Here is a 17,653-nt window from a genome sequence, read left to right on the forward strand (position 1 = left end):
AATAATTTTTTATGCCGAAATGCATGTCAATAATATTTGTTTTATTTTTTAAATATTATTTTTAACATCAACACATCAAAACGATTTAAAACATATAAAATATATTAAATTTTAATAAAAATAAATTTTAAATTTTTTAAAAACATGATTTTCTCTGTATTTCCAAATGTATTATCAGAGCAGGACAAAATCAAGGACAGTGAAAATAATAATTTAAGCAAAATAAAGTAGGACGTCAGAATCCATGTGTTTTAGTACGCAAGATGCATCTTCTAAATTTTCAAGGCAAAAGAAGACAATTGCGTTTATCTTTCCTTGACACGTAGCTACCACTTCACAGGTGGTATGCAATATCCCGCGGACTACCACTTCGTAAGTATTCTCGGAGAAGAAAAAAATCGAGACCGAGTCATTAATTAATTTAATTGGATTTAATAAGTTAGTATAATTTTAATAATACAAATAAAACATATAATGATAATAAAAAAAATTAACTAAAAAAAGAAAAAGAAAACCGATTCGAGCCCATCGATGTGGTGATGGGTACAGAACCACTGCCTCCTCCACTGCTCTCCCTCTTGAGAGAGAGAACAAAAACAAGCACTATATAAGTAGAGGATGGAGCGTGGGGGAGAATTAAGCAGGCTACAAAGTTCTGTAAGGTAAGGCAACAGCGTTTATTATTTATTTATTTATTTTTAAAGAAATGTACCAATAATTTATTTGCTGACAACACAAGTAACACAACAATAGCAAATAATAATAATAATAATAATAATAATAATAATAATAATAATAATAATAGATTACAATGGTTGAAATAGGATAGACCATAAGAATCTTTAGTTCATGAAGTGAAAACTTTATTACAATTTACTTTTTAAAAAAATTTACAATATCTTCAATAAATTTAAAAACAAACTTAAACAAACTAGAAAATCCAAAAATATAATAAAATTTATAAATAAACTAAGAAAAATAAAATTATCAATTTCATCAATACTTGATTTTCTAAACTAAATAAAAGAAAAAATCATAAAAGAAACAAATTATCCTAAATTAAGTAATAATAATAATAATAATAATAATTAAAGAACTTTTTTTTTCTGATAATCCTCCAATATCACTAGGCTTTGTACAAAAGCCAAGCCTTCCTCTAAGCAATATTTCACCTAAAGATATGACAACATGCTGCAAAAATGTACTGTTATTGCTTGAGAGAATTAAATCATTAATGTACACCAACACATAAAGTAGAATGCCATCCTGATCGAAAATAAATAAGGAGCTGTCAGACTTCGAATTAAAGAAACCCAATGCAAGAAGGCTTGAGCATAATGCATTGTACCAAGCTCTAGGCGCCTGCTTGAGACCATAAATAGACTTCTGAAGAGAACAAACTTGATGAGGATGGGACTGATCTATAAAGCCGGCAGGTTGATGCATAAACACTTGCTCAGTTAATTGGCCATGAAGAAACACATTATTAACATCAAGTTGCCTGAGAGCCCAGTTATTTGACAAAGCTAGTAGATGAGACGAATGGTGGTTGGTTTGATGACTGGACTGAAGGTCTCAGTATAATCAACACTCGGGCGCTGATTGAACCTTTTAGCTACAAGACATGCCTTAAATCAATCAATTGTACCGTCTGGATGATGTTTAATCTGAAACACTCATTTACAACCAATTAAATTGGAAGTAGAGGGTCGAGGGACCAGATTCCAAGTGCCATGTGAGACTACGAAAGTAAATTCATCTTTCATGGCCTTATGCCACCTAGGGTCCTTGAGAGCCTGAGAGACACAGGTTGGTTCCAATGGTGGGGCAAGAGGGTGCTTGGTGGTAACCGAGAGCTGTTTATGACAGAAAATATTATTTTGAGTGTGAATGATCATGAGATGAGTACGGGTAGGCAGTGCGAGTGCTATGGGTAGAGGAGACGTAAAGCAGGATGAATTATTAGTAGGAGAAGAGGAAGCCATACCTGGTGTAGGGGACAGAGTCACGGTTGTCGTAACATCAGGCACTGAAGATGTGATGGTAAGATTATACAATGGAACCATGCAGACTGGAGGAACAATAGAATATGGGGAAGGAGCAGGACACAGTGTAACAGTAGACTGAGGGGCAGAAGGCGTTGCCTTTGTCAAGGGAAAAATATTTTCATCAAAAGTGACATGATGAGAGAGATAAATCTTACCTGTATGAAGGTTCAAACATTGAAAGACATGTTGAGTTAGGGAGTAACCCAGAAAGACACAAGGTTGAGATTTAGATTGAAATTTATTTCAACGATACGGAACAAGCCAAGGGTAGCATTGACAACCAAATATGCGTAACGTATGATGATAGTCAGGAACTCGTCCAAATAATACTTTAAAGGGACTTTGACGTGAGTGTAAGACAATGGGGAGACGATTAATAAGATAAATTATCATGGCCAAGGCATATGACCAATAAGTGGAAGGAGCTTAGGCATGATGTAAAAGGGTCATAACTGTTTTGACAATATATCGATTGCGACGTTCAACGGTGGCATTTTGCTGGGTAGTATGCAGTGCAGTGGTAAAATGGCTAATACCACGAGTAGCAAGAATAGGTCTAAGTTTGATAAATTCACCACCATTGCCGGAATAAATTTTTTTAATTTTTCCAGAGAATTGATTTTCGACCATAGTGGTAAAGTGAACAAAAATAAAAGACACATTCGACTTGTTATGCATAGGAAAGAACCAGCAGTACTTGACGAAATGATAAATAAAAAATACATAATAACGGTAACTGTAACAGTGTTAAATGTGCATGAGGTGCACACTTCGGCAGGTTGTCCAAAACAATGCCTAAGGGTGCTGGTAGCCATGCCAACAGTGGGATAAATCGGCAGCGCAGATTTATGCGGCTGTAGGTTCGTCAAAGGAAAATTGACAGCGCAGATTGTTGACGAACATAGGGTTGATGATGGAATGTCCAAGCCAGGCAGGAAAACTCGTCAGGGGCATAGGCTGACGAGAACTAGGGCTGTCGAGGAATTCGGCAGCGAAGACATTGACAGCCTGCACGCAGATGCGAATTCGGCAGCGCACAACAACCAACTTGTGCAAGTCAGGGGCTCGACTTGGCATGATCTAAAACTTGGCCGAAGGACTGTCCAAGGCATACGAGTGACTCAACAGCTGACGAAGCAAGAGCTGGCAGATGGGGTTGCCAGGTGGGCATGCATAACATGGGTTAGTGGCAGTCATGGTCTTCCTAGATCATAGGATCATGGGGCAGAACGTGGGTGAAGTGGCAGCATCATAGGGGCATAATGTGGGAGCATAACTGGAGTGCTCTCCAAGCTGCTGAGATCATGAAGATCATAGGGGAGAAAGTGCCCCACTATGTCCTGAAAAATAGGAGATCATGGGTATGCCTTGCAGCTCACATACTTGGCTATAAATAGTTGTTGATGCTCTTAGATGTATAGAATATAGAGCATACGAGATAGGGAATGCATAGACATGAAATAACGTGTGTAAGCTTGATTGTGTAGCATGCGAATTCTGTGCATAGCACACATTGTGTAATCCTTTGTTGACGAGATAAATAAAGGTTGAGAGTTCTTCTTGTATTTTCGGTGTGCTTTGTGTTGTGCAATCTACTTGTGTATTCCGCTTGTCTTTTAACTTGGGAAAGTGGGGAAACCTCTCGGGTGAGAGAAACACTTAGTTACTAGGCAAACACGAGTGAGATTGGCAAGGAAAGACTAAGTCTAATGGGGAACTAGACTGTCGCACGGGTTTATTTACGGAGAAAAAATTAGCCCGTGACAGTAACGATCAATAGAGGTAGCCATCATTAGAGGGAACCGCAAGGATTGTCCCCAAACATCAATATACAAATATTCAAGAGGAGCATGACTCATAAGGAAAGTGACATTAAAAGATAATTTATGCGACTTATTACACTGACATGAAACGCACGACAATAAAGACTGCACTGACACGAAACGCAGGACAATAAAGACTAAGAGGACGACACAGGTAAGTTATAACTATGAAAAAAAAAAAGACAAAAGTTTGGAACTGGGTTGACCCAGCCTATGACGCCCACGATCAAAGAAGGCACGAGTGCCAGCAAAGGTGATGGCATGAGCTTGAGATGAGAAAGGACATAGTTTCACAGGATAAACACCATCTTCACACCTACCGCGCATGAGAGGGAGTTGTGGTTATTTCCTTATATGACTCAACAAGTTGAGACAAAGCCACCCGAGAAGAACCACCCTCTTTCAATGCGGCCTGTGCTGCAATTTTCATGGCTATGGCTCTCTCCCTAATCAACTTACCTTCCTCCGACTCCATCAACCCAAGAACTCGCTCCTCCACCTCGGCCGAACTCACAAATCCGTTGTCAGATTCATTCATCGGCAATGCAAGTTTCATTTCCTCCACCAAGAAGATCCTATTGAGCCTCTGCTCTGCGTATAGTGGCCAAGCCACCAATGGCACACCAGCGCAAACTGCTTCCAGCACCGAGTTCCATCCACAATGACTTACGAACCCGCCTACCGATGGATGGTTCAGCACTGCTACTTGCGGAGCCCACGACTTCAGCACGAGTCCCCTCTCCTTGGTTCGATCCAAGAAACCTTCAGGGAGCAATGAGTCTAAATCAATGTTTGGACGTGCCGAGAGTGCCACGCTTTTCTTATCAGATGGTGGATTCCGAACCACCCACAAGAACCTGTGCCTACTTCTCTCCAACCCGAAAGCTATTTCTCTTAACTGTTCCTTGGAGAACAGCCCCAAACTACCAAAACATAGAAAAACAACACTTCCAACTGGTTGCGAGTCCAGCCATGTTAGACACTCCAGCGTAGTACCATTGCGAGTGCCTGCATCATCTTTAGGACCTTCAGTGGCTATCAATGGTCCGATACAGTAAATTGGCGGTGTGCGGTTATTGGGTACACATAATCCCTCTGATAATGTTTTCACAGCTCTGGCTTCAAGTGATGCAAAAGTGTTTACAACAATACCTGCTGATTCGGGAAAGCTGCTTGAGGAATCTAAAAAGTTCTCATAGGACTTATCGTCGCGATCAAGTACCGGTATTGGCATGTCAGACGATGGAATTGGTGGAACACCGGGAATATGAAGAAGGGACTTTAGATCTTTAAGACTTTTTGTGGTGGTGTTATGAATGGTTGGGAAATAAAGGAAAAGAGCGAGAACACCAGCACCAGAAGAGGAGAAGTGGTAGCCAGGGATATTGAGTTCCTTGGCAACAGAGAGAGCAGCACAGCAAAAGGCGTCCACAACAAGTCCATGAATGGTGTAGTTTTTTGAAATGGACAATAGTTGTTCACGAACGTGAGGATTGCTGAGGCGAAGGACCTCAAAAGTGAGTTCTTCATGATGGGTGGTTTTTGTAGAAGGGAGGGTTACAGTAGGAAGATGGTGGAATTTGATCGAGGGAATGGTGGCAGCAACGTTGGCAATGTAAGGGGCAGTAGAGCCAGAATCATAGGGCACAGAAGTGATGAGTATGTGAATAGAAAGGGAAGGTTTTTGGGTCAATAAGAGTTTCCCTAGCTCCACCATAGATATCAAATGGCCAATAGGTGGTGATGGGTACAGAACTATGGCCTCCTCCATGGCTGCTCGTACCCTTTCCTATACCTTTGTGTGTACTTGGAGAGACAGAAAGAGAGAGAGCAAGCAATCTGTGGAGCAGTTTCAAAAAGAAAGGAATAATGTCACAAACACCATCTGAGCATGAAATAGGGTCAGATAGAAGATGTTGCACCAGTTTTCAATGATTTGTCTATATACCTACTAGGCTACTACATAATCGTTCTCAAAGTCTTTCATCTTCGTTTCTTGTACTCTGCCAGAACAGTAAAATCGTAGCAACCTACCAGTTAAACCTAAATTTCTTAGAACCATAAAATCGTAGCAACCTAAATTTTTTAGAACAATAAAATCGTAGCAACCTAGCTACCAGTTAAACCTCAATATATAGTAGGACGTCAGAATCCATGTGTTTTAGTACGCAAGATACATCTTCTAAATTTTCAAGGCAAAAGAAGACAATTGCGTTTATCTTTCCTTGACACGTAGCTACCACTTCACAGGTGGTATGCAAAATGCCGCGGACTACCACTTCGTAAGTATTCTCGGAGAAGAAAACACTCGAGACCGAGTCATTAATTTAATTGGATTTAATAAGTTAGTATAATTTTTATCGCACGTGTGCGGCGTCGCGGCGATCGTCCACCCTTATGGTATGGATATATATCTGGTAAATGTGGGGAGAAGGAATTCTTTGTCTCTTAGCGGTAAAAAATAAAATGGGAGTCGCCACCTAGTATTTTGGTTACTAGGAACCCTAACTGGTCTCAGAGATCGAGTACGGAGACTGATTGCGTAAAGGGAAGGTATTAGCACCCCAAATACGCCCTACCTAAGGTAAGATGCATTGTTTTATTGTCTGATAAAAAACTAAGGTCTCATCATGTTGGTCCATCTATGGTTCAAGAAAAGCCCTCCTCAATAAGGAGGTTCTTATCTTATGGGGTAAAACCTAATCGTTCTAATGTCTATAAAAGAACTATTATTTTAATATCGGGAATAAGTTTTACGTGTAAATTCGTACCCCGGATACTAAAAGACAAAAATAAAAAAATAAAAAAAAATAAATTTTTTGTTGTTTTTGAAATTTTGGCCAATGTTCTCTTGACTTTAATAAACTGGTTATTAAAGCCAAAATGCATGTTAAAAAATTGTTTTTTTTTTATATAAAAAAACACCATGATTTTTTAGCTTTGAGACACTTGGCCGTATGCACAAAAACATTTCTTTTTTATTTTTTTTTTATTTTGAAAGTTTTGACGAAAATCGGGTATTTTAATATCGGATTTTTGTATTTTTAGCGACATAAAAATACTGCTTGATATTAATCAAAATGACATAAAAATATACGGGGAAATTATAAAATTCCTAAAAGTATTTTTAAAATTTTCTTTTAACAAAAAAAACCTAGGCCGGATCTGGCCCAACCATCCTGGGCTGGGCCTGACCCGGCCCATATACTGTGGGCTGGGCTCAGCCTAGCCGCGTGGGCTGGCTGATGTTCCAGCCCATAAGCAATAAAAGGGCTGGTTACTGTGCTGCACACAGTAACCAGCAAAATATAATTAGCTAGTTACTGTGCCCAGCATAATAACTAGCTAATTAATCTTCATTTTGCTGCAGAACGTGAGTTGCTCACGTTCTGCATGCAAAATGAAGATGAACAGCTAAAAACGACAGGGGAGGTGAGAAAGTTACCTGGAGCGGGAAAGCACGGTTGTGGTCGTCAGTGGTGGTGGAAGGCGGCGGTGTTTTCCTTCCTTCTCTCCTCTCCTATGTTTCTCTTCTCAATCCCTTCTTTGTCTTTCGTTGTTCCCTCTCTCTGTTCTGCTCCACTTCTTCCTCTTCAGTTCTGCTGGCGTTGGCAGCGTTGATGGTGGCAGGATGGCGGTGGCAGCTACTAGGAAGCTCGATGACTGCGGCTGTGCTTCTTCTTCGCGGTGCAGCGACACTAACGTCTGTGTCTTCCTCTTCTGGTCTCAGTTTTCTCCGTCAACTTTCAGCTCCCCTCTTCTCCTTCCCTTCCTTCCTCTATTCTTCCGAGCTTCCTTTTCGTTTTTTTTTTCTGTTTAAGTTTGCTGGTGGTGGCGTTTGTTTCTCTCTAAACCTTTCTTCCCTCTCAACGTCTCTGTTTTTTCTTCCCTCTAGTTTCTATTTTCGGTCCCTTGCTCTTTCATGGTGTTTCACTCCTTCGGTCTCACCTCTCTTTCTCTCTAATAACTGTCGGTCTCTCTCTCGGTCTCCCTCACTTTCTCTTTCAAACGAAAACGTTCCAGCTCCCACCTTTTCCTCCTGCACTCCCTCTGTATTTATAGGCAGAGGGAGAGAGGGCCACCATGCCCTGTCCTGCCATGGTGAAGGGCATGGTGGCATGGGGGCGGCTACTGCACAGCCGCCCCTACCTCTGTAGGGCATGGGTCTTTTGGCGTGAGGGCGTGGTGGTGTCAGTGAAGGGACAAGTCGGGTTGTCGTTGGTTTTTTGGGTTTTGGGAGAGAGAGGAGAAAAAAATGGGGGGGGGGAATGCTTCTTCTTCCCCTGTTCTCTGCGCGTCCAGGGGAAGAAGAAGGCTTATGGTGCCGTTCAAAACGGCACCATTTGCTCTTTATTATTATATATATTTTTTTTTTTTTGCGGGGACCCAAAAATGGGTTACAACAGTTGCCCCCTCTTTACAATGCTTACGGAGCAAAGATTTTGCGTAGTAAGTGTTGTAAAGATAAATAAAATTGGTCTTCCGAAACTGGTCTTCTCAAAATGTGGTAGACCTAAAACTTCAACCGGACCCCAAGTCCTGTGTGTGGTTGTGCTAAACTGAGATCCCTTTTGCCGATCTCTTTTAACCAGAACCAAAATCCTGTGTGTGGTTGGGCTAAACTGAGATTCCTTTCACCAATCCCCTCTAACCAGAACCAAAACTCCTATGTGTGGTTAGGATAGACTGAGATTCCGTTCACCAATCCCCTCTAACCAGAACCAAAACTTCTGTGTGTGGTTAGGATAGACTGAGAATTCTTTCGCCAATCCCCTCTAACCAGAACCAAAACTCCTATGTGGTTAGGATAGACTGAGATTCCTTTCGCCAATCCTCTCTAACCAGAACCAAAATCCTTTGCAGTTAGGCTAAACTGAGATCCCTTCGCCGATCCCCTTTAACCAGAACCAAAGTCTCTGTGTGGTTAGGCTAAACTGAGATCCCTTCGCCGATCCCCTTTAACCAGAACCAAAAAACCTGTGTGGTTAGGATAGACTGAGATTCCTTTCGCCAATCCCCTCTAACCAGAACCAAAATCCTTTGCAGTTAGGCTAAACTGAGATCCCTTCGGCGATCCCCTTTAACCAGAACCAAAACTCTTGTGTGGTTAGGATAGACTGAGATTCCTTTCGCCAATCCCCTCTAACCAGAACCAAAATCCTTTGCAGTTAGGCTAAACTGAGATCCCTTCGCCGATCCCCTTTAACCAGAACCAAAGTCTCTGTATGGTTAGGCTAAACTGAGATCCCTTCGCCGATCCCCTTTAACCAGAACCAAAAAACCTGTGTGGTTAGGATAGACTGAGATTCTTTTCGCCAATCCCCTCTAACCAGAACCAAAACTCCTGTGTGGTTAGGATAGACTGAGATTCCTTTCGCCAATCCCCTCTAACCAGAACCAAAATCCTTTGCAGTTAGGCTAAACTGAGATCCCTTCGCCGATCCCCTTTAACCAGAACCAAAGTCTCTGTGTGGTTAGGCTAAACTGAGATCCCTTCGCCGATCCCCTTTAACCAGAACCAAAAAACTTGTGTGGTTAGGATAGACTGAGATTCCTTTCGCCAATCCCCTCTAACCAGAACCAAAATCCTTTGCAGTTAGGCTAAACTGAGATCCCTTCGCCGATCCCCTTTAACCAGAACCAAAAAACCTGTGTGGTTAGGATAGACTGAGATTCCTTTCGCCAATCCCCTTTAACCAGAACCAAAATCCTTTGCAGTTAGGCTAAACTGAGATCCCTTCGTCGATCCCCTTTAACCAGAACCAAAAAACCTGTGTGGTTAGGATAGATTGAGATTCCTTTCGCCAATCCCCTCTAACCAGAACCAAAACTCCTGTGTGGTTAGGATAGACTGAGATTCCTTTCGCCAATCCCCTCTAACCAGAACCAAAACTCCTGTGTGGTTAGGATAGACTGAGATTCCTTTCGCCAATCCCCTCTAACCAGAACCAAAATTCTTTGCAGTTAGGCTAAACTGAGATCCCTTCGCCGATCCCCTTTTAACCAGAACCAAAAAACCTGTGTAGTTAGGCTAAACTGAGATCCCTTTCGCTGATCCCTCTTTAACCAGAACTAAAGCCTGTGTGTAGCTCGGTCAACCTGGAATCCCATCTGGCGACTCCTTTCAACCAAAGCTAAAATCTTCATGTGGTGGTTAAACTGAGATCCCTTCTGGCAATCCCCTTTAACCAAAAATGTTTCTTCTTCACGATGATAGGGTTCGAATTGAAGACTCTTCTTTATTGATCTTCTTATTTCTTTGAGATTTCCCTAATGTTAGGGTTTATCTCATCTTCCTCCCGTTCCAGGGTCCAAACCATGATTCTTCATTGTTCATCGACTCAAAGATTCTTTCTTTGTCCCTAATCTTGCTGGACTATATTGAGAATTTTTCCTGTAACAAATCAACAAAAATGTTTGATGCAATGCTTATGTATGCATCCTTACCTGGTTTGGAAACATAGGTCCCATCACTTCCTTCAATTTTCTGAAACTCTCTCTTAATACGATCGTGCTTGAAATGGCATGCTGGATCCTTTTCCCATGATGTCTCTTCTACCCATCACTTTTTAGGGAAGAAATCCCCGACCTTTTCCGTTAGGTGACCCTTTTCCAAAAATGCATGATTTGCCATTGCCCCTTTTTTTTTTCATGCTCTTGTCAATGCTTTAATTTGACTTTCTCAAATTAAGGGCTTTTTGGTTTTTTTGTTCCAGCACAAAAAAAAAATCTTTCCCAAAAAAGAATCTCTAAACGACTTGAATTTGTTCATGACAACTGAAACTTTCAACATACGCATCAAAAACTCTTTTAAGCAAATTCCCATTGAGGGTTTTATCGATTTCTGGAATGTGGTTTGTCTTGAGGTTGGGGTTTTTTTTGTTTTTTGTTTGTTTGTTTTTTTTTTTTTAGAGGTGACCTTCTGTTTAATATTTTCAAAAGGTTTAAGTATTTTTTTGAAAAGGCTGTGTAGAAAAGGGAATTGTCTCATATTAGCCTTTTTCTTGCATGGACAAAAGCGGATTATCACTCATTTGTTAAGTCCTGTGAGTTATAAGACCATCGTTTATTAACCCAAGTTATGTGCGCTTGATCAGAAAGGACTTCTAAAGGCTTGTAATGTAGGCTACGTCTATGTGCTATGAAAGAAAAGGATGCTTTAAGGCTCAATAGTGTTTGAGAGTTTAAAGACTTAGGACCACTCTTCTTCTATCTTTTGTTCTTTGTGAAACTATCTCATAGGTTGCGTTCGGAGAAGCTTGCTTAAGGATCCTCATCTCAGTCTTAAAGCATTATCAAACCATCATCCTCTTTCCTTATTCCTTTCTCCCCATTTCTCTCTTTTTTTTCTGTTTTTTTTTTGCCCCCAAGTGTTGGGTTCTGACTTTCAAAGATCCAAGTCTTCTTCTTCTTCTTCTCTCCTTTTTTGTAATTTGCTCAAATTCCTTCTCCCTTTTCTTCTTATCCTCTTCTCAAATGTTGGGCTTCCATTCTTTACCCCTTTTTTCTACAATTGTCTTTATCTTTTCTAACAAAAGATCTCTCACTGCCCCCAGTGCGGGGTGTGGTCTTAGTCAGGTTTTCATAAGGAAAAAACTCAATCCGGCTCAAATGGGGATTACAAAGGATGAAATCTTTAGAAAGTGAAGGGATGACAAAGATGGCCTTTCCTCATTTCAAGATGCACATTGTTAGGATTGATAAACCTTGTTCTTATCAAAAGAAAAACATGCGAGTGATTACAAAGATGATTACCTAACCATTTATCCATACAATTCAAAATGCTATCAGGGACAAGGTTTTATCTCAGGGTTAGCTTTGGGGTTTGTTTGGTTTGGTCACCTCTTAACGGGAAAAGCTTAAACTTCATCTTTGAGCATTTTATGATACATTCCTTGTAATCATGCGCAAAGCCAATTCTTCCAAGATTTTTTTTTTGAAAATAAACAAATTAAGTGCTATGAGATCAATGCAATGAAAAAGGGGTTCTTTACACAAAGAAATCATGGCCAAACTTCACTTTATTCATTTTGGGAGAAAACTGAACACATTAGACATATCTCTTTACAGAGTCAGAATTCACAGGTCTAGCTAGATTTTCTCCATCCATTCTAGACAACTTCAGAGCTCCTCCTGAGAAAGCCTTCTTCACTACATAAGGACCTTCATAATTTGGAGCCCATTTGCTTTGATCTTCTCCTGGTAAAGACAATAGTTTCTTCAGCACTAGATCTCCTTCTTGGAACACGCGAGGTCTAACCTTCTTGTCATATGTCTTGGCCATCCTTTTCTGGTAGAGTTGATGATGACAGATTGCAGCCAACCTCTTTTCACTGATCAAGTTTAACTGTTCATATCTTACTTTGGCCCATTCAGCCTCTTCTAATTCTGAATCCATCAACACCCTCAACGAGGGGATTTCTACTTCCAAAGGCATCACCGCCTCCATTCCATATACCAGAGCATACAGAGTAGTTCCTGTTGAGGTCCTTACTGCAGTGCGATATGCGTGGAGAGCGAACGACAACATCTCATGCCAATCCTTGTAAGTGACTACCATTTTCTAGATAATTTTCTTGATGTTTTTGTTGGCTGCTTCCACGACACTATTCATCCTGGGCCTGTATGGTGAGGAATTTGAATGCTTGATTTTCCATTTGGTACAGAGCTCCACGATCATTTTGCCGTTGAAATTCTGTGCATTATCGGTCACTATCTTTTCTGGTGGACCATAACGACAAATCAAGTCTTTTTCTATAAACCTCTTCACCACTTTTTGTGTTACATGGACGTATGAACTGGCTTCTACCCATTTCGTGAAGTAGTCAATAGCTATGAGTATGAATCTATGCCCATTGCTAGCTTTTGGGTTAACAGGTCCAATCACATCAATCCCCCACATTGCAAATGGCCAGGGAGATGCTAGATTAATCAGAGGAGTCGGAGGCGCATTGACCTTATCACTATGCACTTGACATTTGTGACATTTCCTGACATAGTCGATGCAGTCTTTCTCTAGTGTCATCCAGAAATAACCAGCCCTTTGTATTTTCCTTGCTACCATATGCCCGTTAGCATGAGTTGAGCAAATCCCTTCATGTACCTCCCGTAAAGCATTTTTAGCATCTGTCTCATTCAAACACCTTAGCAAGGTTCCGTCAAATGATCTTTTATACAGAATCTCTCCGTCGAGGTAGAAATCCATGGCCAACCTTCTTAGGGTTTTCTTATCCATCTTCGAAGCTCCCACTGGATATTCCTGATTTTGCACAAAATTCTTGATATCGTAGTACCAAGGCTTTCCATCTACCTCTCCTTCAATTGAGCAACAGTAAGCTGGGTTATTTCTGATGTCTATGTGTACAGGATGTACCTTATGCCCAAGATCAATCGTAGCCATAGCAGCCAACATGGCCAAAGCATCCGCAAAATGGTTCCCTTCTCTTCCTAGATGGGTGAATCTTATATCTTCGAATTCTTCTGACAGTGCGGATAAATATTCCTGGTACGGCCTCAACTTTTCTTCCTTGGTTTGCCATTCTCCTTTCACCTGACAGATAATCAACATTGAGTCACCATATACATCTATCTTTCTGATCTTCAGCTCTAACGCAGCTTCTAAACCTAGGATACAAGCCTTATATTCAACTGTATTATTGGTGCATTCAAAATACAATTTAACTGAAACCGGATACTGCTTTTGGTCAGGAGAGATTATCACTGCGCCGGCCCCATTACCATAAACATTCACTGCCCCATCAAAAAACATGGTCCACCAATCTGTCTTCTCTTCTTCTCCCGCTATTGATAATACATTTTCATCAGGGAAATCAAAATCCAATGGCTCATAATCTTCAACAGCATTATCAGCCAGGTGGTCGACAATCGCGCTCCCCTTCATGGCTTTCCTTGTCATATATACTATGTCATATTCTGACAACAAAACCTGCCACCTTGCAATTCGGCTTGAGAGATAGGGCTTGTCACAGATGTACCTTAGTGGATCCACCTTTAAAATCAACAAAGTGGTGTGATACAACATGTAATGCCGTAATCTTTTTGTCGCCCATACCAATGCACAATAGAGTTTTTCTATCACCGTGTATCTAGACTCACATTCGGTGAACTTCTTACTCAGGTAATAAATAGCCCTTTCTTTCCTTCTGGTTTCATCATGCTGACCCAATACACATCCCATAGCTATTTCAGTCACTGTCAGATACAGTATTAAAGGCCTTCCTGATACAGGAGGAACAAGTAAAGGCGGACTTTGTAAGTATTGCTTGATTTTATTAAATGCCTCCTCACACTCCTCATTCCAAATCCCAGGATTCTTTTTCCTCAGTAGCTGGAAGACAGGTTCACATGTTGTGGTTAGTTGAGCTATAAATCTGGCAATATAGTTCAATCTTCCCAAGAATCCCTTCACCTCCTTATCCGTCTTTGGGGATGGCATGGATTGGATGGCCTTCACTTTATCAGGATCCACCTCTATACCTTTATCACTTTCCACAAATCCTAGCAGCTTTCCAGACTTAACTCCAAACGAACATTTTGCAGGGTTGAGCTTTAGTTCGTACTTTCTCAAACTCTCAAATAACTTCCTCAGAACCTTTACATGATCTTCTCCCTTTTTGGACTTGGCAATCATATCATCTACATACACCTCAATTTCTTTGTGTATCATATCATGGAATAGAGTCATCATGGCTCTCTGATAGGTGGCTCCTGCATTCTTCAGACCAAATGGCATAACCTTGTAGCAATAGGTTCCCCATGGTGTAACAAAAGTTGTTTTCGCCTTATCTTCTAGAGCCATTTTTATCTGGTTGTATCCCGAGAAACCATCCATAAAGGAATACGTGGAACTGCGTGCAGCATTGTCGACAAAAACATCTATATGTGGCAGAGGAAAATCATCTTTGGGGCTAGCTTTGTTCAAATTCTGGAAGTCCACACAAACTCTAATCTTTCCTTCTTTCTTTGGTACGACAACAATGTTGGATACCCATTATGGATATTTGACTACTTTTAGAAAGCCTGCATCCCATTGTTTTTCGAGTTCTGCCTTAACTTTGATCCAAATATCCGGGTGGGCTCTCCTCAACTTCTGTTTGACTGGTTTACAACCTTCCTCCAGCGGTATCTTATGTACGACAATATTTCTATCCAAACCAGGCATATCCTCGTAAGACCAAGCAAAAACATCTGCATATTCTTGTAATAGGGCAATTACCTCTGCTCTTTCCTCAGGAGTGATTAAGGTCCCTATTTTCAACTCTCTTTTAATCTGATCGCTACCCACGTTTATGGTTTCCAGTTCTTCTGTAGCTGGTTCCCATGTTTGTTCATGTTGCTCTACTAACTTTGTAAATTCCCTAATATTGCTTTCATCCCATTCTTCTTCTTCCATAGTGATCACATGTTCATTAAAGTTTGGCCATTCATTCTTGATGCTAAGTGTATGTGATGTTGTGGAAGATCCACTTTCAGAGTTCCTGAAAGCGGAAAGTGTTTGGTGTAAATGCACGAATAAAAAGATAAATTTGGAAAACGCATGATCTCATTATTTAAAACAAAGGTGGGCTCAATGACAACGACAAAATCTGATTGACATCATGAGCCTTGATTGTCAACCAGGGAAAATAAAGCAAACAAAAGCAATGACAAAAGCATGTTAAGGCAAACAAAGTTGGTTTACATTTTAAATACTACTAGGGCTTCTTGAGTCACCCAGTTTTGAAACTTCTCGCCTTCGGCCAGCTTTTGTACAAAGGTCTTAGCAGAGACTTCTTCCAAAGTGTGGATAGTTAGTTGTGGTAATGCTTCATCTTTCTTTCCCGCTACCATCTTCATGCCACCTCCTTCCACCTTATTCTCCTCCAAGGTGTTTACGCTCATATTTGACAGTTCTTGACCAAGGCTTTCTGCTCTTTCATCGGGTTGCATTACATATGCAGCTTTTGGGAACGACACTCTGAGGGGAGGGATTTCCAGCTTTTTTTCTTCAGGCTCTCTTCCTTCAATTCTAGCAATTCTTCTTTCCCTTCTTCGACCAGCAGCCTACCGATGATCCACTTTTTTAGGTTTATACCCCAGCCCAAATCTTTGATCAACACCTTTCATCTTTATCGGATTAACCCTTTCTGGTACCCTAGTGATAGGGTTATACTGAAATGGGATCCTGCGTTCCAAGAAGCATTGAGCTGCCATCCTTGCTGCTTCTGAGATCCTTGGCCTTCTTAGTACTGTGTTCTCAGGCACCCAGTCAGTGTTCACAATCTCAAAAGCGTGGATATTGTTATCCTTGCAATCCTCTGTCTCGATGAAAGGAATGGCCACATTCTTCATCATGGATACTGTCTCCTCAGCTTTGACAGTTACCAACATCCCATTCATGATATACTTCAAGCATTGGTGTAATGATGAAGTTACCGCCCCAGCCGCATGAATCCAAGGTCTTCCTAACAACATACTAAAGGAAGGGTGGATATCCATAACTTGAAAGGTCACCAAGAACATTTGTGGCCCCACATATAGCTCCACTTCTAAAGTCCCAATTATTGGCCTAGGTGAGCCGTCATATGCTCTGGCCATCATAGCACTCGGCTTCATATGAGATTCATCAATTGGCATTTCTTCCAGCATGTGCTTTGGCAACACGTTAAGAGCTGAGCCATTATCGACGAGCACCTTTCCTATGAGGCAATCCTTGCACTTAACAGTAATGTATAAGGGCTTGTTATGTCCGGTACCTTCAGCATCAAGCTCATCAGCTGTGAAGTACAGGTAATTAGTTGCATGGATTCTCCCCACCATATGCTCCATGGTTTTCTGTTCAATGTCTTGGGGCACATACACCTCATTCAATACCTTTTGCAAAGCATTTCGATGCGGCTCAGAGCTGAGTATCAAGGACATAAGGGAAATCCTTGCTGGAGTCTTTTTTAGTTGATCTACTATGCAATATTTGCTATGCTTTATCAACTTCAAAAATTCATTTGACTCCTCTTCAGTTACTGGCTTATTAACTTCTAGTGCTTTGTCAAGATCTACCACTTCTTTGCCTTTTGCTTTCTTCAACTCCTCGGGCGTGAAGCACCGGCCACTCCGAGTTAACCCACTGATCTCAGTTTGGAACAAAGGAAGAGGGGCTTGAATGTTGGAGGCATAACCATAATTATAAGGCATGGCATTGTGATTTCCTTTTGTGTAGGAAGGTTTAGCCAAGATTAACTTTGGAGGCCCATTAACTGTTAGTTGGACCCTACATACTCCTGACATCTTATCTTGACCTTTCATCATACTCACCTCATGACTACCCTCTAGGGGTTCGATCCTCAACTCTCCCCTTATCATCATTTTCGCAATCCTCTTGCGAAACTCGATGCACTCCTCAATATGATGTCCCTCTCTACCATGGAACTCACAATAGTCACATCCCTCCAAATGGCTTTCAACCTTTATCTCTAGAAATCGTGATTGTACCAACATGTCGTACAACTTCTTCATGGACACCTTCAACGCCTTGCCTTGATTCCCAACTTCTATCATGCCCACTCCACTATTACTTGTGGCATGATTAGGCAACGTATTTGAATTGATGTTGGGTATGTCTTCGAAAGATACCCACCCCCTTTTGATAAGCTAAAACAACCTCCTTTTAAAGGCGTAACAGGTTTCAATTCCGTGCCCCGGATTACCAGCATGGTATTCGCAAGTTAATTCTGGTTTGTACCATATGGGAAAAGGTGGTTGGATTGGCGGTAGAAGGATCGGGAG

The 17,653-nt window shown here is 41.1% G+C and overlaps 2 protein-coding genes across 2 annotated transcripts in view; both read right to left on the reverse strand.

Moving 5' to 3' along the window:
* The window catches only part of LOC7468359 (UDP-glycosyltransferase 88A1), a 64,011-nt gene that overhangs the window by 12,432 nt on the left and 33,926 nt on the right, over positions 1-17,653 (reverse strand). The gene's annotated exons all lie outside the window — the stretch shown is intronic.
* LOC18097537 (UDP-glycosyltransferase 88A1) lies at positions 3,885-5,941 on the reverse strand. The gene has a single exon (XM_006384041.3). It carries the CDS (start codon positions 5,640-5,642, stop codon positions 4,188-4,190), a length of 1,455 nt encoding a protein of 484 aa, XP_006384103.2. The 5' UTR covers positions 5,643-5,941; the 3' UTR covers positions 3,885-4,187.

This window comes from Populus trichocarpa, chromosome 4 (genome assembly GCF_000002775.5).
Source record: "Populus trichocarpa isolate Nisqually-1 chromosome 4, P.trichocarpa_v4.1, whole genome shotgun sequence".
Taxonomy (NCBI): domain Eukaryota; kingdom Viridiplantae; phylum Streptophyta; class Magnoliopsida; order Malpighiales; family Salicaceae; genus Populus; species Populus trichocarpa.

Excerpts from the sequence above, each read along its gene's own strand:
- LOC18097537 (XM_006384041.3), bottom strand. The coding sequence starts at position 5,642 with ATGGAGGAGGCCATAGTTCTGTACCCATCACCACCTATTGGCCATTTG.